This window comes from Scyliorhinus torazame, chromosome 3 (assembly GCF_047496885.1).
Source record: "Scyliorhinus torazame isolate Kashiwa2021f chromosome 3, sScyTor2.1, whole genome shotgun sequence".
Lineage (NCBI taxonomy): Eukaryota > Metazoa > Chordata > Chondrichthyes > Carcharhiniformes > Scyliorhinidae > Scyliorhinus > Scyliorhinus torazame.
The window spans coordinates 196,204,568-196,227,713 of NC_092709.1; the positions used below are offsets into that span (position 1 = coordinate 196,204,568).

Consider the following 23,146-nt stretch of genomic DNA (forward strand, 5'->3'; position numbering starts at 1 on the left):
CAAGAGCTACCCAATTAGTGGGGGTCCAAAACAAAGGAACGCCCAAAAGAGCGCGTAACTCCCCAAGGATAAAGGGAGACACTGCCATGTGTTCGACCTCTCTTGGACCTGGCGCTCCGGCAATGTCCACCTCCAATTGCAGCACCACCAGAAGCAAGTTCAAGTTCAACGCCCGCTACTAGACGGATGAGCCCAGCTGAGCAGCAGTTACTTCTCCAGACCCAGTAGATCCAGATTTAAACAAAGGCCACTGTTCCTCTGACCTAAGCCGGGTGCCTGAAGTAAGTGCAGGTTGTCATAGTCAATAGGTGTAGTCTAACTAGTAGTGTTTATGTTGCATGATTAATCTTGTGTGTAAATAAAGTACCGTTGATCTTGAACTAACTAACTGGTGTTTGGCTCTTTGATCGATATCCGGTTGAACCTGGTATCATTTGATACCTGGTGACTCTGAGCAATATAATATTGATATCTAAAGAAAGAAGGGCAACCTTATTGATTGCCATATTTAAAGCAGGTTAAAAAAGGCAACACTCTGTGGTGTCCTTCATCGCTCTCTCTGTTGAGTCTTTCATCGCTCTCTCTGTGGAATCTTTCATCGCTCTCTCTGTGGAGTCCTTCATCGCTCTCTCTGTGGAGTCTCTCTTTGCTCTCTCTCTGGAGTCTGTCATCGCTCTCTCTGTGGAGTCGTGCAGTGTTCTCGCTGTAGAGTCGATCTGTGCTCTCTCTGTGGCGTCGTCTTCTTCTTGGGTATTGCTGTCATCCAATGTATTGACGATCTGCCATGGCATCATGGTATTGAATTCATCTACCATGAGAAGAGTCGTGTTGAGCGTTTCAACCGTGTTGCTGATGCAATGATCATCAATTCCGAACAACTCATCCATGTCTGAGCAATAGTCTTCATTGAACAAATCATCTCTTTTTGTTTCGGATTTGTCATTGTTCTTTCTATGTCCAATGAAGAAATCATCTTCTGAGTAGTATTTTTCAATGAACAAATCACTGTGCTCTCCTCTTTGGGTGGTGCAAACCGTTTGTGCCAGGGTGCTGCGGAGGTCATTTTTAACTGCTGGTGTATGTTCAGGCATTGTTCTGTCTTTTGAGTTAAGAAAATTGGGTTTTACAGCTTTACATTTCTTTTTGTTCATTTCCGTGCATTTCCCTTTTAAGTGGGTGTGGTCCAGGTCCTCTGATGCCATGACGCTCGTGACGTCATACGTAGGAATAGATTGCGCATACACAATTCAAGTTTCCTTTACTGTGCGCTCTTTTTGCAACTGCGCGTGCGCGGCTTCTCGAGTGTATTTTGCCGTTTTCCTTCTTTTTGAGAAGTGCTCATGTGCGTACTGGACGGAACGCTCTCGCTCAAGATGGCTGCCAATCAAAAAGTGCTGTTGCATCGAGTGAGATCCTGCCTCTGCCTCATGGTGAGTGTTCGTGCCATTTTTACCGATTTTGTTTTCTAGATACTGATTCTGTGTTTGTAAAGACTCACAGTATTGATTTCGTTTTTGTTCATATGCAAGGCATTTTTGTATAGCAGTTTCTAGAGTTAGATACCTAGCGTGTGAAAGTTCATCCTTCAAATTTTTGTCAGATAGTCCATAAATTAATTGATCCATTATCATAGTGTCTCTGAAATCGGCATAATCACAGCCTTGTGGTATTAACTTGAGATTTGTAATAAAATCAGTGATGGACCCTCCATTTCTCTGGCATTTATGACAAGAGTTAAATCTTTCCAGCATCTCACCAGACTGACTCAGTGTTCATCAAATTTTTTTGAGTATTACTTCTAATTTGGTGTTTTCACCTTCTAAGTAATTAAAGCAATTATAGATTTCTATAGCTTCATACCCTCCTATTGAGAGTAGCAGTGCTATTTTTGTTGCGTCAGAGACCGTGCTTAAATCATTAGCTGCGATAAATATTTGGAATATCTGTTCAAATCTTTTCCAGTCATAACTTAAATTACCGGTTGTTTCCTAGCTGCCCTAGAGGTCCAATGACTCCCATAGTTAGTCATCGAGGATCAATTTGCTGCGAAGTCTTCCACGGTCGAATATCCGGTCTGAATTTTCTTCTCTTTTTGTCTTACTAGTTCTGTTCAAGCCAACACGCTTGGTACCATGTTGTGTTACCTGTGTGGTAGGTAACATGTGCTACTCAAACCTTGGTTAGTGATGAGGTATTCTGAATCTCGATGAAGAAAACTCGAACTCGTCCAGTAGTAACAAAAGGTTTGTTGAGTAACTATAACAATAATTGCATGAGTTCTTCACTTTCATTTTGATACTAGTGAGAAGGTTAACAAGATCTAACTACGGTAACTATACGTAACTCCACTAGCCATCTGAACTAGTCTGCTATTGCCCTGGTCACAGTGCACCCAAGAGAGACCCAGAGACCCAATGTGATTGACTTTGGTCCGGCCCTCTAGGGGCTGTTTAGCACAGGGCTAAATCGCTGGCTTTGAAAGCAGACCAAGGCAGGCCAGCAGCACGGTTCAATTCCCGTAACAGCCTCCCCGAACAGGCGCCGGAATGTGGCGACTAGGGGCTTTTCACAGTAACTTCATTGAAGCCTACTTGTGACAATAAGCGATTTTCATTCATTTCATCATGTGGTGCTACTGATTACACATTAACCCCTTGTGTACATGCACATATAGAGATCACTACAATACTAAGAACATAAGAACTAGGAGGAGTAGTAGGCCATCTGGACCTTCGAGCCTGTTCCGCCATTCAATGAGATCATGGCTGATCTTTTGTGGACTCAGCTCCACTTTCCTGCCCGAACACCATAACCTTTAATCCCTTTATTCTTCAAAAAACTATCTATCTTTATCTTGGGTATTTCTCTGTGGAGCCCTGGGTGTTGGATCTGGAGACATTTTATTTAAGGGCAGTGCCACTTTCAGAGACACTGGTAATATGTGGCCATCGTGTTTAGGAGGGAACAAGAATTCTTCTCAAAAGCTGCAGATGTCTGCCACCCACTGATGTGACAAGCTCAGTCTCGGGAAACACTGCTCTTCGGTGAAGATAAGGAAGCGGAGCTGCTGCTTGTGTATCCCATAATGCAGGTAGTGTTTCTTCCAACTTTGACCCCTCTGCTGCCTCCCCTGTCTGCAGGGCTCAACATCGCAGGCTCTTGTTGTTCCTGAAGGTTATCTTGCTCCTCATCCGAGGTACAATCTAAGCTTGTCAGGTTATCAGCCATCTTTATCTCAATCTCAATACCTCAAAGGTTCAGAAACCAGTCTCTTAATGCAAGTACTGTGGACATGCCTTTGCCCAGTGATAGATTTTTCCAATTCTGGTCTGTTCAACATCATCAACAGCAACTTATATTGATGCAGGAACTTTTGATTGTAATGAAACATCCCAAAGCACTAATAAAATATATCAGTTAGGCCTCATCCAGTCCTGGGTACCAAACTTGAGGAAAGATGTGAAGGCATCGGAGAGAGTACAGCAGAAATCCGCAATAATGATTCCAGGGATAAACAACTACAGGTATGAAGTTAGATTGGAGTGGTTAAGTCTGTTTTCCTTGGAGAAAAGAAGGCTGAGAGGAGACTTGATAGAGGTATTCAAGATCCTGAGGGGTATGGACAGGGTGAATAGTGAAAAACTGTTCCCAATCAAGAGAGCATCAATATCTAGAGGGCAGGTTCAAAATGTATTATTTTTTTTAATTTAAAGTACCCAATTCAATTTTGGTTCCAATTAAGGGGCAATTTAGTGTGGCCAATCCACCTACCCTGCGCATCTTTGAGTTGTGGGGGTGAGACCCACGCAGACACAGGAGAATGTGCAAACTCCACACAGACAATGACCCGAGGCCAGGACCGGACACGGGTCATCGGCGCCTTGAGGAAGCAATGCTAACCACTGCACCACCATGCTGCCCACAGGACACAGGTTCAAAGTAATTGGCAAAAATATTAAAATGATGTGAGGAAAGGTTTTCCATGCAGAGAGTGGCAGGAGTCTGGAGTGAAGTGCCTGAGAGGTTGATTGAGGTATTCGAAAGGGAATTGGATTGTTATCTGAAAAGAAAGAATGTGCAAGGTTACAGGGATAAGGCAGGGAAGTGAGACGAGGTAGAATGCTCTTTCAGAGAGCCAGTGCAGACTTGATGGGCCGAATGGCCTTCTTCTGCACTGTAAATATTCTATGAAAGCACTTCACAAGCATTATAAAACAAGGTACGATACCAAGCTACAGAAGCATGGCTGACTTAATCACACCACCACTGAAGGCTCTGTCATCAGCTGTCAAAACCTTAAACTCTGGTATACTCTCCCTAAAACTCTCCACTTCTACTCTTTCCTCCTTTAAGATACTCCTGAAAATCTACCTCTTTGACCAAGCTTTAAGCCATCTGCCCAAATATCTCCTTTTGTGACTCAGTGTCAAATTTTATTTGATAAAGCCCCAATAGAAGTACATTTAGACTTTTTATGACGTTAAAAGTGGTATACAGATATTTTATTGTAGATTAGATATCAGCTGGGGGCAATGAATGTTTATTACTGTGTTCGCCTGACCCTCACTGAGCTTTATGAGTGACCATAGAACCTTAGTTTCATTACAAGTTTTGAGAAACCCATCAAACCCTTGAATGTGGCATTAGTTTTGAATGTAGATTGAAATAGTCAGAATTCAGTGATTAACATATTTAGTTTGCTGCCTCCTCTGAGGGGGTACTTGTAACCAGTCGAGCATGCTCAAGTTAAAGCTGGAAGTTGGCAGGTTTGAGGTGGCTTGTGGATATATACACAGTTTTTTGGCCATTTGTAAATTCTACCCAGGCCATTCCAAATTTTACGACAGTTTAACTGATCAAGGCTATTGGGCAGAAACACAAGAAGGACGTGATACAAATTTTAGGTGCAATTTCAAATTCAACCTATTGTTCTACTAAACAGCCAAGAGAATGTAATATGAACAATTATCAACTGAAAGGTATTTATATCAAACACAAAAGACTCGATTTTTATGTCATGTGTCAACAGGCAGATATGGCAGGGTTGATGCAAATTCCACACAAAAGCCACTGACCTCAGCAGGGTGAGGTCCATCCAATTTTAATTTCCAGGCCTCATCTCCATGTATTTGGTCATTGAATGCCGTGAAAGTGACCTGGAAGAGGCAGCTGTCTGGCAGATAGGAGCGGCATGTTCAGTGACAGACGGCTGCTGGCGAGGACCGAAGGTGTGGTCCTCAGCACAGGTTAGAAACGGGAGAAGGTCCCAGGAAAATCTCAGGACTTGGAAAGATGGGGAGAGAATGCCTTAACTTTTCTTGTGGAGTCCAGGGGAACAATTGTGATCCTGCTGTCCTTACAAGGAATGTGAAAACTCTTTTTTTTTTTAAAGTAATTGTGTCTCTTCTATTGCAACACTTCTTCCCAATAGCTCACCTAGTGGGAAAGCCAAAATGTCATCATTAAGACCAGGTGCCCTTGCTCCATAGTCAGGAGATCAAGCTTGGCATTAGATCTCTTGGCTGATATTAGTTGTCTGGCTTACTGGCTTTAAAAGTGAAGACAATTACAGAATTTTAATAGCCGTCAATCAGTGCTAATCGGCAGAACTAATATGCAGTTTGAAAGGGAGTGTAAATATTTTGCAGATCTGGAATAATCCCATATCATAAGATTCCTAACCTTTACGCTATTGCATGTGGAGATTAGATTGCATAGGAGTCATACTGGGCTGCTTTTGGCGCCTGCAAAATTGGTCACTTTCACAGATGGAAGTCCAGAAACAAATCAGAGATGTACAGGGCTGAATTTTAACCCGCAAAAACTGGGTGGCTTGGTGTCACACAAAATTCAAAAATTTCAAACCCAATCCAATCTGTCCACCTCTGTAGGACAAGAGAGCAGCCAACCTGCTCGAGAGAGGCAAGTTTATCATTTAAACATTTTAACGAGGCTGACGACTTCTATTTTAACTAGCTTTGCAGATATATCTCTGGCTGACTGGATTTTCCAGGCTTCAAGAAACCCAGCAACTTAAGATAGGCGAGAAATACTTCCCTCAACGCGCTAAGCTCTCCATGCCATGTGCTGGTACCCCTCAAGGACCTCCACAGAATTCCCACGAGCTACAGTAGGTGACTTACCCATGGCTGCAGCCTCCTGCTGAGTGCTCCCTGTCTGAATGAAAACCAAAACTGTCAATCAGACGGACCTCTGGGTGTCAAAGCAAAACTTCACAGCAGGTAGTGAAACTAGAGCTCCTAGGTTTTCTGGCAGAAACTCCACCTCCCATCCCCTGCACATCCCCACCTTGTCTCGATTCAACCACACTGTGAGCCATGGAAGAGTTAGAGATACGAGGAGAGAGAGAGAGAGAGAAAGGATATAAGGCATGGGAGGCAGTTTCCTGAAGTAGCAGCTTGATTCACTGACAGGTCCATCATATTCCATGACATTTAGTGCCATCATTAATTTCACTAGAACCTGGCCCATTACCTTTCAGACAGCTGGAATAGATTTTGGTTGCAGTTTGAGTACCATTCAGCTGGCACTTGTTGCTGTAGAAACCAAACAGGTTGTAAACGTCTAGCATCAGGAGCCCAGGAAGCATTCTGAGAATTAGTGCTGACAATTATAGAGGTGTGAAAGATAATCCTAAACTGAGAACGCACAACATGGTGGATGTTGAGTTTGTGTAAAAAATGAATGATGAGCAAGTTGTCAGCCCATTTTATACCTTTCTCAATTATTATTTCCATTGAATTTATTTGAGAAAATTGTAATATAATCATAAATTATGCAGCATACAATAGGTTTGAAATGACATTTTGTGAATATCAATGTACAACACTGACAGTGTTCATGAAAAATTTTGTATACTGTTTTAACAGAGGTGTTAACTTTGTTTAAATGGATTAACATCTCTGGTAATATCACACCGTTAGCTCAAGGTCAATGAGCACAAATAGTAAATCATCAGGTTCAAAATCATGATGAAAATGATATCAAACAAACCAGATCATGTACAAACTTAAATACTTACAGCTTCCAAATTTCAAGGGGCAAGCATGTGCATCCATTGGAAAATCCTCCAAGTGCATTGGGCACTCTGCCTGGACAGTGAGCCTGTGAGAACACACATTCAATGACTACCTAAAATAAACCGCCGCTGTTATACAGTATGACATGTGATGAGCACTTTTATCGCATGAGGGATGGAGTGTATAAGTGAGGAAGTCTTGCGCCAACTGTAAAGGGCATTGGTGAGATTGCACCTAGACTATTGCATACAGTTTTAGTTTCCTTGCTTAAGGAGGGATAAACTTGCATTGGTGACAGTTGAGAGAACGATCACTAGATTGATTCTGGGGATGCAGGAGTTATCATACGAGGAAAGGTTGAACAGGTTGGGCCTATAGTCATTGGAGTTTAGAAGAATGAGATGTGATATTGAAGCATATACAATTCTGATGGAGTTTGATACGGTAGATCTCGAGATGTATCCCCTTGTAAGAGGATCTAAAACTGGGGGCACAGTTTAAAAATAAGAGGTCTCCCTTTAGATGGCGATGAAGAGGAATTTCTTCTCTCAGAGGGATGTTAATCTTTGGAATTCTCTACCCCTGAAAGCAGTGGAGGCTGGGTCATTGAATATATTCAAGGCGAGGTGGACAAATTTTTGATTGACAAGTGAGTCAAGGGTTATGAGTGGGCAGATAGGATAGTGGAGTTAAGGCAACAACCAGCCATGATCTGATTGAATGGTGGAGCAGGCTCAAGGGATCAAATAGCTTACTCCTGCTTCTGCTCCTATTTATTATGTTCTCATTTACAAATGTACTTTGAGAATTGCATTGCACCATTTATATATCTTTTAGCCTGCAAACCTATGGCATTTGACACTGTCAAAAGGAAAGTAAGGCTAATTAAACTAGCAGAGTTTTTGCAGACTTTACTGACATTAATAGATGTGCCAGACAGTTGTCTTCTTCAAGGTCATATAACTCTAGTTGTACATAAAATGATCTTACTGCACTATATGAGGATGATGATTAATCAATTAGTCACAGCAACGTGACATCAATGAAATACAAATGCACACTTCAACTGTTTCAGATAATGCATACATCACCAAATATGAAAGCATGTTGATGCTTATCCTGTAAATGAATCATTTCACACAACTGAACTCGACTTCAAAATGAAATAATCACTTATTTTGCACGTAGCACAAAATTCAGAAATGCAGTAAAGAGTGAGAAGAATAGTAACAGGCTTCAGGAGGAAGTGGATAGACTGGGAAAATGAGAGGATACATGATCCGCAAAATTTAACACAGAGTAGCATATTTGCTAAGGCATGGGGAAAGACTAGGACAGTAGGACTAACTGGATAGGTCGTACAAAGAGCCAGTCATGATGGGCCTTCTCTGCTACATGATTTAAAGTTCATGCATTCTTTGCAATTTATTCTACTAAATCTAGCAAAAATATCTCCTGGAGTCATATTAGGAGCAAAATTACAAACTGAGAACAAAACCCCAGGACTAGAAACTTGGCCGTGCCCATTTTCCAAGTGCAGAGTGGGTCGACTTAATTTCCTGCCATTGACTTTGATTGTATTTACTGGAATATATTCATCACAATAAGTCCAAGGTCGGACAACTGCTAACTTCACAGGTAAGCGATCCATCGGTCGCATCTGGGATAATGATCAGGAATCTGGTGGTACAGGAGGGGGGTCAGGGTGATTGCAATGGGAAGGGGAGTAGTGGTGATTAGTTTCTTTAAGTACTCCTCGTGACACCACGTTCAGGTAAGTTACTTCCTGGCTTGGCCTTAGAGAAGGCCCTTAAACTGGTTTAGCCGCATGAGGAAAAGGTTTACTACCGGCTTCAGGCATCGTTAAGCAATGCATATTTTTGTCTTCATGCAAAAAAGGTGGGTGGTGCATTTCTAACTGGAATTATGCACACGCCTCTTATTCACCATTAAGGGACCTTTCCAGTTAGAGTTGTCGGATCAATTTCCAGCTACAGATTTAAAAAGAGAATAAAAAGAACGAAAGGACAGAGGCGTGAAATATGAGTGCGTGTATTAGGCCAACGACCATACCTTTGTTTTAGCCGAAATGTGAATCTTCCTTGCCCTTATATGGATTAGAATGCAGGGGGATTTCATGGGGCCTGCAAGAACAGGAATTGTGGTGGGGACGGTGATTTAATTAGGTGAGAGCTGAAACTTTGCTTTCCTGATGGTGGGTTCAAATGTAGAGAATAATACAGCAATGTATTATGGACGGACCTCTCGCTGTCCCATGATTCTTTCCTACTTGTAATTCATTTACATGCCATAAATACTCATTATATTGAAACATTCTGTAATTACATCCTACCTTAATTTTAATGCCAGTAGCACCCAAGAATCTTGTGACACCCAGTTCATGTTCATTTAAAAGTCGGCATGCAACAGTAGCTTTCTAAAATTATGTTTTAGGTCAGTGGTTTTCCTTGTTCCATTTTGCGGCACAAGGAAGACAAGCAGGAGAATGACAGGTTGAATGGACGCTCAGGACTGACAAGGTGAGTCATTAGTAGAGGAGTGAGAGGGTGTGGTGTGGTGCGGAGTCGGGGGCATGAAGGTGTAAAAGAGATCCAAAGAAACAGAGGGTGGGGTCAGGTTTTTGGAGAAATGAAATGGGAAGGGCCTGGAGTCTTAGATATGGCTAGGGGCACTGGAACCAGTCAAGGGAAGAAAATGAGAGTCCTAAAGGGCAGTGTTAGTATTGCCCACACGTGCGTCCATCTCAGGATGGTGGCTGCAGAGTCCTTCGAAGGCTTTGGGTTCACCGAAACATTTCAATTATCAATGATGAGCATGCTCTCAGCCAATATCCTTTACAACGCATAAAAGGGAGGACCAGCTGTACCTGCAAGTTCAGCCATGTCCCGCAAAGGTGGTGAACACAACACTGGACACTAACATAAACATTCAATAAAGAGTGAATGCAGAAACACAACATTGTTTCTTTCACAATTTAGAGGTGTCCCTAACTCCCTTGTAACCATCAATGCATGCCAAGCATGAGGCGTGCCAATACATTTGGCTCTTTGACAAAGCTAGTCCCAACAAACAATCATGAAGCAAGTGTAAACAAAGTGAAACCAATGCAGTGTGAAATATTTACAGATAGAATTTAAATTTGGAAGATAAGCTTTTTCTTTCTGCTCTCAATAAGTCTTCTGTTAGTGGCAATGGGCTGGCCAGGAAAGTAGTGGCCAAGTTGAAGAGCCTCCCTGCTTGTCCAGGAGGCTCCTACCCATACCTGCTGCATTGCCAGCTGACAGCGGCTTTCACCAGTGAAGAGCTTGTCTCACTGCATGACTGCACATGTCTCTTCTGCACATCGCCAGCACTTTAAATTTTAACTGTAATTGTGTGGGAACCAATGAAACAACAATTGATCAGAAGTGACACCTATTTCCTGATCCACTGCTGGGAACAGGACACCATAGTTAAAACTCTGCCCACACACACGCACACACTCACACACACACACACACACACACGATTGCAATGGTGAGCTTCAAACACTATTCATACCATTTTCAGGACTATGCCAATGAACTGTGCTGCAGTTAAGTGAATTAAGAAACAATATAAAATTAGGTTCTGCAATCTTTATCTATTATGTGACCACTGCAAAATGAAAGGAGAATTTTATATCTGCTTTGGTTAGGGCGACACAGTAGCACAGTGGTTAGCACTGTTGCTTCACAGCACCAGGGACCCAGGTTCGATTCCAGACTTGGTCACTGTCTGTGCGGAATCTGCATGCTCTCCCAGTGTCTGTGTGGGTTTCCTCCGGATGCTCCGGTTTCCTCCCACAAGTCCCAAAAGATGTGCTTGGTAGGTGAATTGGACATTCTGAATTCTCCCTCAGTGTACCCGAACAGGCGCCGGAATGTGGCGACTAGGGGATTTTCACAGTAACTTCATTGCAGTGTTAATGTAAACCTACTTGTGACACTAATAAAGATTATTATTATTTAAAACCTGTTCCTTTACATTATGCATGTCTCTGCATTAACACTAGCTTCATGGCAGGGACAATTAACACTGGGCTTCCAAATGGAAAAGTTGCAAAAATAGTTACTGGAGCTTTTAATGTTGAACATTTTACCTCATTGTATAAAGAAGCTTCCCATCATCTTGGATTCGTAGCAGCTTGTTAGGCATGGTCATGTTATGTGCCACTGACTTCTTGCCATTATAAAAGAATGTGTCTGGTGTCCATATCTTACTGGCCATCAGGTTGTTCAATCGAAGAATGTTCATTGGACCCTTAAACTTAAGCCTTTCATCTTTCCAACTTTGCCGAAAGAACACATCAATTGTGTATTCCTGTTAACATTAATCAGTTTATATTCAGAACAGTAGAAACATTAGTGGCAAAAAATGCATGAAGTTATAGTCTCAGCACATGGTGGGAAAGCAAGATCAAATCCATTGCTTTTCCCTCTGTTTTCACCTAACACCTAAAGAGACCATTCTTCATATAGTATCAAGATGATCTTATTTAGATGGTAAGGAGTTGGGAGTGTTGCTCTTAGCTAGAAACCTAAGACTCAGAAACATCACTGTCGTAAAATTTAAAAACAATATTTACTTCACTTTTGAAGCTACAACATTGTTGAACAGTTCTGATAATCCTACCAATTTCATAATGTCTTTGTTCAGTGTAACAGTGAATAGGAAACAAACAGTTTTCTTGCAGTTTATTTATTCAGTAGTTGAATTTTTCTAGTAAATGTAAACAAACATTGTGATATCTTGACCACATGGCACATTGCTTTTTCTTGATGTACATCTGGTTTCAGTACATTTGGAGGGTAGACAATGGCATAATGGGGCAGACAGTAACATGGGGCAAAATTCTCCCGAAACGGCGCGATGTCCGCCGACTGGCGCCCAAAACGGCGCCAATCAGACAGCATCGCGCAGCCCCAAAGGTGCTGAATGCTCCGCATCTTTGGGGGCCGAGCCCCAACATTGAGGGGCTAGGCCAGCGCCAGAGGAATTTCCGCCCCGCCAGCTGGCGGAAACGGCCTTTGTTGCCCCGCCAGCTGGCGCGGAAATGACATCCCCGGGCGGCGCATGCGCGGGAGCGTCAGCGGCCGCTGACAGTTTCCCACGCATGCGCAGTGGAGGGAGTCTCTTCCGCCTCCGCCATGGTGGAGACCGTGGCGGAGGCGGAAGGGAAAGAGTGCCCCCACGGCACAGGCCCGCCCGCGGATCGGTGGGCCCCGATCATGGGCCAGGCCACCGTGGGGGCACCCCCCCGGGGTCAGATCGTCCCGCGCCCCCCCCCCAGGACCCCGGAGCCCGCCCACGCCGCCTTGTCCCACCGTTCAAAAGGTGGTTTAATCCACGCCGGCGGGACAGGCAATTTATCGGCGGGACTTCGGCCCATCCGGGCCGGTGAATCGAACGGGGGGGCCCGCCAACCGGCGCGGCCCGATTCCCGCCCCCACCGAATATCCGGTGCCGGAGACTTCGGCAACTGGCGGGGGCAGGATTCACGGCAGCCCCCGGCGATTCTCCAACCCGGCGGGGGGTCGAAGAATGACACCCATGGTGATAATTTCACTGGAGAAGTAATCCAGAGGTCTAGATTAAGTACTTTGGGCTGGTGAACAGCAGCTGGTGGAATTTAAATTAAATTATTTTTAAAAAATCAACTGACTAATAAAATCTGCAACTGAAAGCTGGTCTCAGTAATGGTGTCACGAGGCTATCATTGATTGTCAAAAGGCCCAGCAGGTTCATGATATGGCCTTTAGGGAAGAAAATCTCTCATCCTCACCTTAAATAGGTCAGGCTTACATGTGACTCCAGATGCACAGTAATGTACTCAACTCTTAACTGCCTCTGAAATGGCCTAACAAGCCGCTCCATTGTACGAAATTCAATAAACTGGATTATCCACTTGACATCAACTTAGGCACTGGAAAGAACGAAGGGCACACAACCCTGCAAAGTGCTCCATACTAACATGCGGGGCCTTGTGCCAAAATTGGGAGAGCTGGACCATAGACTATTCAAAGCAACAGACTGACATAGTCATACTGACTGAATCATACCTTACAGATAATGTCCCTGACACCATCACCACCATCCCAGTGTATGTCCTGTCCTTCTGGATGGACCTACCAGAGGAAGGAGTGGCCCAGGAATCCTCAACATTGACTCCAGACCCCATAAAGCCTCATGGCATCAGGTCAAACATGGGCAAGGAAACTCCTGCTGATTACCACTTTTCTTCAGTTGATGAATCAGTACTTTTAATATTGAACACAACTTGAAGTAAGCACTAAGGATGGAAAGGACACAGAATATACTCTGGCTGGCAGACTTCAATACCCATCACCAAGAGTGGCTTGGTAGCACCACTACTGTCTGTGCTCTGAAAGATAAGCTGCCAAACTGGCCTGCAGCAGATGATGAGGGAAACAATGAAGCGGAAAATCCCACAATACCTTGTCCTCAGCAATCTATCTGTTCGGCTGCATCTGTCCTTGACAGTATAGGTAAAGTGATCACTGAACAGCCCTTGGGAAGACAAATTCCCATCTTCTCATTGAGCTTATCCTCCATCACATTATGTGACAATACCCCCTTGCTAAATGGAGTAGATTCAGAACAGATCAGGCAGCTCAAAAGTGGGCCTCCTCAGGGCGCTCTGGGCTATCAGCAGCAAAACTATTCAACCATAATTTGTAATCTCATACCCTGGCACATTCTTCACTTTACCATTGCCATCAAGCCAAAGGATCAACACTGGTTCAATGAAGAGTGGAGAGCTTTACAGGAGCAACATCAGGCATGCCTAAAAATGAAGTGTCAATCTGGTGAAGCTATGACACAGAGCTACTTGCATGGCAACAATGGAAGCAGAATACAATAGATAGATCTCAGAGATCCCATAACCAACAGATCAGATCAATGCTGTGCACTCCTGCCATATTCAGTCCTGAATGTTGGTGGGCAATTAAACAATTGACAGGAGCAAAAGGTTCCACAAATATCTCCACCCTCAATGATGGGGAGCCCAGCAAATTAGTGCAAAAGAAACCACTGAGGCATTTCCAATCATCTTCAGCCAGAAATGCTGAGTAGTCAACATGGGCCAAAACCTAACTGCAACAACCATATAAATACTTTAAATACAAGAGTAGATCCGAGATAGGGATTCTGTGATGAGTAATTCACCTCCTCATTCACCAAAGCAGGCTTACCATCTACAAGATCTGTTGGGATACTCTCCAATTACCTGGACAAGTGCAACTCCAACAACACTCAAGAAGCTTGACACTGTCCAGGTCAAAACAGTCTGCTTGATCGGTACCCCATCCACCAACTTGAACATTAATTCCCTCCACCACTAACGAACAGTGGCAGCATTGTGCCCAATATGCAAGATCCAATTCAGCAACTCATCAAGACTCTTTCAGCAGCACCTTCCAAACCCATGACCTCCACCACCTAGAAGGCCATGGGCAGAAAATGTGCAGGAAAAACACAAACTGCAAGTTCCTCTCCAAGCCACACAATCCTGACTTGGGACTATATCACCATTGCTTCACTGTCACTGTACCAAAGACATGCAACTCCCTTCCTAACAGTGCTATGGCAGGAACTGCACCAGATGGATGGCAGTGTTTTTCAAAAAGGCAGCTCAACATCAGCTTCTCAAGGGCAGTTAGTGGTGGGCAACAAATGCTGGCTTTGGCAGCGATGCCCATATCCCATGAAGGCATAAACATTTTGTGAAAATAGCATGTGGATAATAACAATACAAAAATGCCCATTGTTACTGCCCATAATTATTAATATAAACTATATTTGATAACATTTGTTCTGTATTTTATAAGTTATTTGCTATGGTTACTGGAGCAAGATGTCAATTTGATTTACCATAATGATTGTCGATGACATTTGTTGACACACACATAATAGAGAATTTATTCAGCCATCCTTGATTAGCAAAATTAGACTTTTGACCTTTTCTAATTACAGACTGCAGAAAGAAAGGTTATTATTTATCTCTTATACTTTTTCAGTACTAAAAATAAATAAAGGAATGCACATGGTAAACAAGTTGAATAAGATGAAATAATTAAATAACCAAATATTTTATTTGTGCAATGCATATGTAAAGTGAACAACAGACAATTTTAAATATTTTGAAATAACGCTGGATCATCCCAAGAAACACAAAAGCTAAATAGGACAGGTGCTCAAAATCCAAAATTAAAATGGAAAATGCAAGAAACACACAAGTCTGGCAGCATTTATGGAGAAATAAACAGAGTTAATGGGCGTGGTTTACCACCCGCGTCCCCCCAGAATCGGGACTGGACCCGGCCGGTAGATTTCACAAGAGGTCTCTTCCGGGATTCCCAACGTTCGTTACAACTTGCGCCCAACGGTCATTATGCCTCACAAGATCTAATGAGATCTTGCGAGATGTCACAATCTGGATCCCACCCACAATGTGCAGTTCCAGACTTGCATAGTTAAGTGAGTTTAACTACTCACTTAACTATGCCGACCCCGGAGCTAATCGGCACCCACAAACTGGGACCAGTGCGAAATGGCGTCCGGTTGGGGGCACCGCGGGGTTTCTCTCAGGTCATTAGATACCCCCAGCTGGTCGGAGACAGGGCAGGATGGTACCCTGGCACTCCGCTGGCACTCAGCACCTTGGCACTGCCAACCTGGCACCCAGGGTCCTTGTCAAGGTTGGGGATGAAGTGGGGGTCGGAGGGTTGCCATTCAAAATGACACCCCGATCTGCAACTAAAGAGTGGCCTCAGTGTAGGGAAACTCCCCAAGGCCAAATAAAACAACAAAGTGACGGTGAATATCGGGATGGTCCTCGGTGCTGCTGCCGCTGAGAAACACCCAGCTAACCACGCCCGAAAGTGGACTTTAACATTTGTCCACTGAATTACGTTCAAAATATTTGAGGTAATAGATGCATTGGTTCTAATTTTCCAAAATTGCCATCAAAAGTGGAAAATAGTGACTCAACGCCCCGATTTAAGAATGGAGGGAGACTGAAAGCAGGAAACTACAGGCTGGTTACCTAACATCTGTAATAGGGAAATGGCTGGATTCTGTTACTGAGGAGATTATCCTGCAGCACTTAGAACATCTCAATGCAGTTGATGGGGGAGGGGGGGGGACCTCGTTGGGGGAAGTTAAGAAGAAGTGGGAGGAGGAGCGGAGTGAGGGATTTGATGGGTGAGGTTTGGAGTGAGGCACTGTTGAGGGTAAATTCGACATCCACCCGTGAGCGATTAAACTTAATTCAATTTAAATTGGTGCATAGAGCGCACGTGACAAATCAGCGTATGAGTCGTTTTTTTCCTGGAGGTGGAGGACAGTGTAGGTGGTGTTTAGGGGGCCGGTGAATCATATTCACATGTTTTGGTCGTGCCCAAACTTGGTGGAGTTCTGGGAGTCTTCTCGGGGACCAAGTCAGAGATTTTGCAGTGAGAGTGTCTCCGAGCCGTGGGTGGCGATATTCGGGCTTTTGAGGATCCGCGAGTGCAGGTGGGGAGAGAGGATGACATGTTAGCCTTTGCCTCCCTGATAGCCCGGAGGCGGATCTTGCTAGGGTGGTGGGTCCTGGAACCAAAAGTGGTGGGGTGGGTGAGTGACTTGGCGGCGGAATGAATTCCTGCATCTGGAAAAGATAACGTTCGCCATTCGAGGGTCAGAGGAGGGATCCCTCTTGAGGTGGAGATTGTTCATCTCCTACTAGAAGGATCTATGAATGTCAGTGGCTGAAGGGGGGTTGTGGAGGAGGGATTGTATATGGGGGTTGGGTTTTGTTTATGGTTTTGTGCAATTATCATTACTGTTTTATTGGTTAGCTTTAGGCATGTAGAGTGTTTAGTGGAGTGGGATGGTGCAGTTATTTGACGGTTGTATAAAGCTGGTGGTGTTTTTGAGTTTTGTATAAAAATGAAAACACCTTGAATAGAATATATTTTTAAAAGAAAATCTGAAAGCAATTAGGCAGAGTCAACGTGATTTAGTGAAAAGGAAATTACATTTGACTAATTTATTGGAGCTCAATGTGGATAATGGGGAAACTGTGGAAGTATTTCAATTTCCAGAAGACATTTGACAAGGTGCCACATAAAAGGTTCTGTTCATGTAAGAGATCATGTTGCAGGGGGTGACATATTAGCATGGATACTGGATTGCTTAGCTAACAGCAAAGAGGATGTTGGCATTAATAGGTTGTATTCGGGTTGGCAAGATGTGAAGAATGGAGTGCCACAGGGATTTGTGCTGGGGCCTCAACTATTTACAATTTATATCAATAACTTGGACGAAGGGTCCGAATGTATGGTAGCTAAATTTGTGATGACACAAAGATAGGTAGGAAAGTAAGTTCTCAAGAGGGTATCAGGAATCTGCAAATGGACATGGATAGGTGCAGTGAGTGGGCAAAATGTGTCGGATGGATATGATGTGGGGAAAATGTAAACTTGTCTAAATTGACAAGAAGAATAAATAAAACAGCATATTATTTCAATGGAGAGAGATTGCAGAACTTGAGGTGTGGTGATATGCCTGTGCATAGCTCTGTATATAGTTAGCAGTACAACCTCCAACCAGCTGGTGGCGATAGAGATCTAAACATGACTGAAGACACCCGCCAGTTGGTAGTAAGATGTACAAGAAGATAGTCGCACCTAGAGTAGCTCCAGGAGAATTCTGTGAATTTATTTATTAGCCATCATCTGTATTATAGTTTGTTAGTTATCTTTTCCATGTGTTTGTTAATAAATCACCTTTATAGATAAACAACTAGACGTTCTGAGTACATCATTACAACGGTCATATCACAGAATACAACCTGAGGTAAAGAAGGTCCTGGATGTCCTGGTACATGAATTAGGATGCAGTAATATGTAAGCACAGCAAGTGATTAAGAAGACAATGGAATATTGTCATTTATTACAAGATGAACAGAATATAAAAGTAGGAATGTTTTGCTACAGTTGTACAGGGCCTTGGTGACACGATAGCCAGAATTCCTCGGTTGTTGGGATTCTCTTTTCCCACCGGCAGTGCACCCCGCCCACGGGTTTCCTGGTGGAGTGAGGTGGCTTCAATGGGAAATATCATTGACAAGGCGAGGGAGAAGAGAATCCCGCCACCAGCTCACATTGCGCCACTGAGAAACGCACGGCTGGAGGAACAGAGAACTCCACCCCACATTTGTGTACAGTCTTAATCTCCTTATTTAAGAAAAAGTATAATCGCATGAGAAGCAGTTCCGAGAAATACCCCCCCGACTGACACTTGGAGGGAGTTACCTTATGGGGAAACTTTGGTCAGGTTGGCCCTGCACCCATTTAAGTTTACAAGAATGAGATGATCTTATTGAAAAACATATGATTCTGAGGGGACTTGACAGGGTGGATGCTGAAAGGTGGGAGAGACTGGGGGCACAATTTTATCACTGCACTGTGCCCAGCGCAGATCTGGACGCATTGGGTAAACAGAGGAAATGGCCAAAATTGAGGTTCGCACTGGGCGCAAATCAATTTGCTATCTAACCGGCCCGCTCCCGATGGTGAGTTGCAGAACACGGCCAAACAAGGTGAGCGTATCATTAACCCTCATTTTCAATCATTTCCATCTCATTAGCAAGATTGAAGTCGAACATAACGGCCTCCCGGGAACTAACCGGCTCCCCAGCAAGAAATCACTCCGGTGTCGTTTAGTACTCTTTTTTAAAAACGTGAAGATGGCACAATGGCAAATGAGGGGAACAGAGGAGGTGAGTAGCCATTTTCATTTTCCGGCAAGCAGCTCAAGGACACCGGAGCTGTTGCCACGGTGCTCATGTCGAAGGGGGAGAAGGCAGCAACGTTAGCGCAGGCTGGAGGTGCCACCCTATATGCAGGGGGCTGCCCATCAGGCTGAGGAACCCAGAAGGTCACACCTGCAAGGTATACAGGCATCGTTGGTCTTTTGAGGAGATGATGGACAGCATGTGCCACAGAAGACTCAATCTCAACAAAGAGACAGTGCTGTACTTGTCCCATGTCCTCACGGACTCGGCACCCCGTAGAGGAGGAGGACACCCATGGCTGTGAAGCTCACCGCAGCCCTGAACGTCTATGCCACCGGTTCATTCCCAGGCTCGAGCGGCAAATTGTGTGACATTTCTCAAGCTACAGCCCACAAGTGCATTGGTGAGTTCACAAATGCCGTGTTTTCCCTGGCAGCTAATTTTGACCTGGACGAGGCCCACCAAAGTGACCGATGCTGGATTCTCTACCATTGCCGGGATGCCCCAGGTCCAGGGGTAATTGATGGCATGCACATTGTTTTGTGAAGGGATTCCACTCTCTGAATGTTCAACTCTTGTGTGACCACCACCTCCAGATCATGCACGTGTGTGCACGCTTCCCAGGGAACGTGCATGATAGCTACATCCTGGGCTGGGAAACACGGAGATCCCTGGCGTCTTTGACGACCACCCCAGGCTGATGGATTGGCTCTTGGGGGGGGGGGGTTAAGGGGTACCTGCTGAGGTCTTGGCTGATGACCCCATTGTGGAGGCCGGGACCAAGGTGGAGGCCCGATATAACGAGGCCGATGCTGCCACCCATGATGTCATTGAGTGGTGCATCGGACTGCTCAAAATATGATGCCTGAACCGCTCTGGTGGTGCATTGCTGTACGTTGCCAGATGGTTCCCTCTTTGTGGTGGTCTGCTGTGGATGGGGAGAAGGGAGGTAGTAAAAGGGTAGGTGTTGCATCTCCTGTGCTTGCATGGGAATGTGCTGTGGAAAAGATACTGAGGAATGGACCAGGGTATCATGGAGGAAATGGTCCCTTTAGAATGCTGAAAGGGAAGTGGAGGGGGAGATGTGTTTGGTGGTTTATTGCATCTTTTTTTAAAACTAGTGAGAACAAATCCAGGGGTCCTAATTTTGTTATATTGCGATCACGAAAATGCCAGGAGCATCAGAAGACCTTGATATTACGATTCCTGGCTTTGAATTGAAGATTCAGCAGGGCCTCTGCCTGTACCTCACAAGACAACTGGTGTAGAAATGAGCAAGGCCAGAGACCTAATTTCAGTATTCATGACTTTGGAAGGACCTGACAAGTGAATGACAGACACTGAAAGATGGTTTTGGGCCCCTCACCTTGGATTTGACGCCCGAAGATTTTTGCCAAGTGGAATTATAAAAACATTTTTTGAGCGAACTCCTCACAAAGATAGTCAGTGGCACAACTTCTTACTCCTTTTCACCTCTTCAGTGGCTCATTCAGGAGATGTGCACTTAAATCTGCTATGAAAAAAGGGACTGCGCCGAAGCACATGCTTTCTTTGGGTCAAGAGCAGAACTTCCAGCATGGTACATCTTGGCACCAGTGCCAAAATACAACCCACTAGCCCCATGGATTCCTCTCTCAATAATTTATTTGATAATTGTGATATCTTTGTGAAGCAAAATGATCAGTTATATCTGCGGAAATGTTATATCAATAAATATTATGGGTAATTATGTGAGCCTCGTTCACTGTACGGACCCTTGTAAGCAGAAAGTGGGAAGACCAATGCTATAGTGTCATAGCTGTATCTCTGTCTTTCACCAAAGTCTGTACCAGGTTAGCATCTCACAAAATGACCATGGACTGGATTCTCCACACCCCGACACCAAACTCGCGGCTGGCCGGGGGGGGGGCGGAGAATCCATTTTACCGCAAGGAATCGGGACCGGCACCGGTTCCCCGATTCTGCGGGCCCAGAAAAGCTGCCTAGGACCTACCTGCGGCCATTGCCAGAGGCCAGCTCCGCCATTCTCCGCCTCCGACTGGCCGAAGTCCTGACGGCGTGGAACTAATGTAGTCCAGCCAGGTCGGGGGCGGGCCGATCGCAGGGCAGGGGAGCCTTATAGGCGGCCGGGAAATATTTGTGCGGGCGAACAGGGTCGGACGCGCAGCCGATTGGGGGGTTTATTTTTCGGGTCCAGCTCCACGGTCCGAGCCCACGATGGAGCACGGCGCGGACGCTGGAGGTCGCAGCTGTGCGCATGCGCAGCCTCCGACCCAGAAGTGCAGAGGCCCGTATCTGCAGCAAACGCTGCTCGGTCTATGCCTGGTCCCTGCAATCCCCCTGTAGGACTGGGAATATGTGGCCCTTTCATACTAGTTTTTTTGGCGTGAAACTCCGTTTTGACGCCGATGTGGGGACATAGTCCCAATAAAGGAGAATCCAGCCCCTTGTGTATTAAGGGGCAGTTTAGCACAGGGCTAAATCGCTGGCTTTGAAAGCAGACCCATGCAGGCCAGCAGCACGGTTCAATTCCCATATCAGCCTCCCGAACAGGTGCCGGAATGTGACGACAAGGGGCTTTTCACAGTAACTTCATTTGAAGCCTACTTGTGACAATAAGCGATTTTCATTTCATTTCATTTTCAATACCACAATGAGAAGAATTTGGGGTGCATTTCCAGAGGATTATTTTGTGCTTTAAGGTTCGTAACAGGAGAACCTCTGCAGAAATTCAGCCTCTTTAGGGAAAATAATATAGGCTACAAAAGGGTGCAACAGGTGGACAACTTGGATTACACCATATCAGAACATACGTCAATTGTCATGTACAATTTCTAATTTTATAAATGTCAATAAAACCTATTGCCTGAACTACATTCAGCAGAATGAAGAAAATTCAGTTACAACTATACTGTACCAGTAACTGTGAAATGCAGTTAGCAACTGTGAAATGATATCCTTAAGTTGTTGTAGCCTTTATAAATGACATAGCTACTGAAACAATTACAGTGTGTTCCATATTAGAGAATAAACTGAATTCTCTAAAGAGCCGTTGAATTCAAAAGCAGCAAGTAAAGTGTTTAGATTTGTGTGCTGATGTTGCTGTGACATGACAATGTTCAATTTGTGCTTGGAGTTGTATGCAAGGAGTGAATCAAAACAATTGAAATCAGATAAAATAACCTGATTTAAATTTCCATTCAATTGTTTTATGTGTTGAATGTGGACCAAACATAAAACATTGAAAATAATCTCCATTAATGTTTTTCCCTCGAAAGCTTGCTGTTGGCAGAGTCAATGCAATATTCACACTGCCAACATCACTCAGCAATATAAAGATGGACTCTGCATTTCCAATGGACTTTTTGTGCTTTCTAAAAACCATCAGAGGAAGTGAAAATGCTTCCTTCCTGATGTGTCAAAATTGGGAAATAGAGGTGTATTGTCACCCGGGCATAAAACTAATGTCGCAGATTGGCCACCATTACAAAAAATGGTCCAGGTTTCATTGCCATTGTTATCACTAAAAATTTAAATTCAGTAATTTTTGTCATGGCTGGAATAAAGTTTAAAACCTACCTCATTGTCACAATGAGCTAAAATAGAAATGTTTTGGCTGAATTGCTGTAAATCATCTGCTAGCACTTGGTGGGTTGGTTATAATTCAGCAGGGTTTCATAGGTGAGAATAGAGCTGGAACACAGGAGCCCAAGAGTCCAGGACAACAGAGGCCAAGGGTTGGAGTGTTGGATTTTTGCTGTGGAGGCAGGAAACAGGAGCAGGTTTGTTTTTGGGTAAGAAACCCACCTCCAGTGGGAAACGGATTTTGATTAACATTTTTGTTTAATTGGTATAGGCGACAGGTTTCTTGTCCATCAAAGCCAGTGGGGATGGGAAGGCGGCGAGTCAGATGAAGTATGGGACTGATTTAGATTCCCCAAGGCATCCATCACTGAGGCTGCTGCTGCCCTGAGAGAGAAATCTGTTGATTGTGCAAAAGCTTACCACAGAACCAGATGGGAGTAAGATGTCACAGGAGAGCTGGAGGCCTGACACCCAAGGCAGGCCTGCCCCTCATTTCATCGATGTCGACTTGCATTTTGTGTTGTAGGCCATGAGTGAAAGGGAGGTCCTCTTCCTGGAGGGTGGCAAGAGGAGGCTTTTGTGTTTCCATGTCTACTTTACATAAACTCACCAATCTCACATCAGGAATATACGTAGGTTCAGTTTTCTTGGAAGATACATTCCGGATGGCTGACCAGAC

The 23,146-nt window shown here is 44.3% G+C and overlaps 1 protein-coding gene across 11 annotated transcripts in view; it reads right to left on the minus strand.

Moving 5' to 3' along the window:
- The window catches only part of gabra2a (gamma-aminobutyric acid type A receptor subunit alpha2a), a 499,051-nt gene that overhangs the window by 196,536 nt on the left and 279,369 nt on the right, over positions 1–23,146 (minus strand). For all 11 annotated transcript variants that reach the window (XM_072496699.1, XM_072496695.1, XM_072496697.1 and 8 more), the window contains 2 exons: positions 11,182–11,402; positions 7,043–7,125 (listed from right to left, as the gene is read on the minus strand). In XM_072496699.1, the coding sequence (XP_072352800.1) occupies positions 7,043–7,125; positions 11,182–11,402 (304 nt within the window). The remainder of the gene's footprint in view (positions 1–7,042; positions 7,126–11,181; positions 11,403–23,146) is intronic.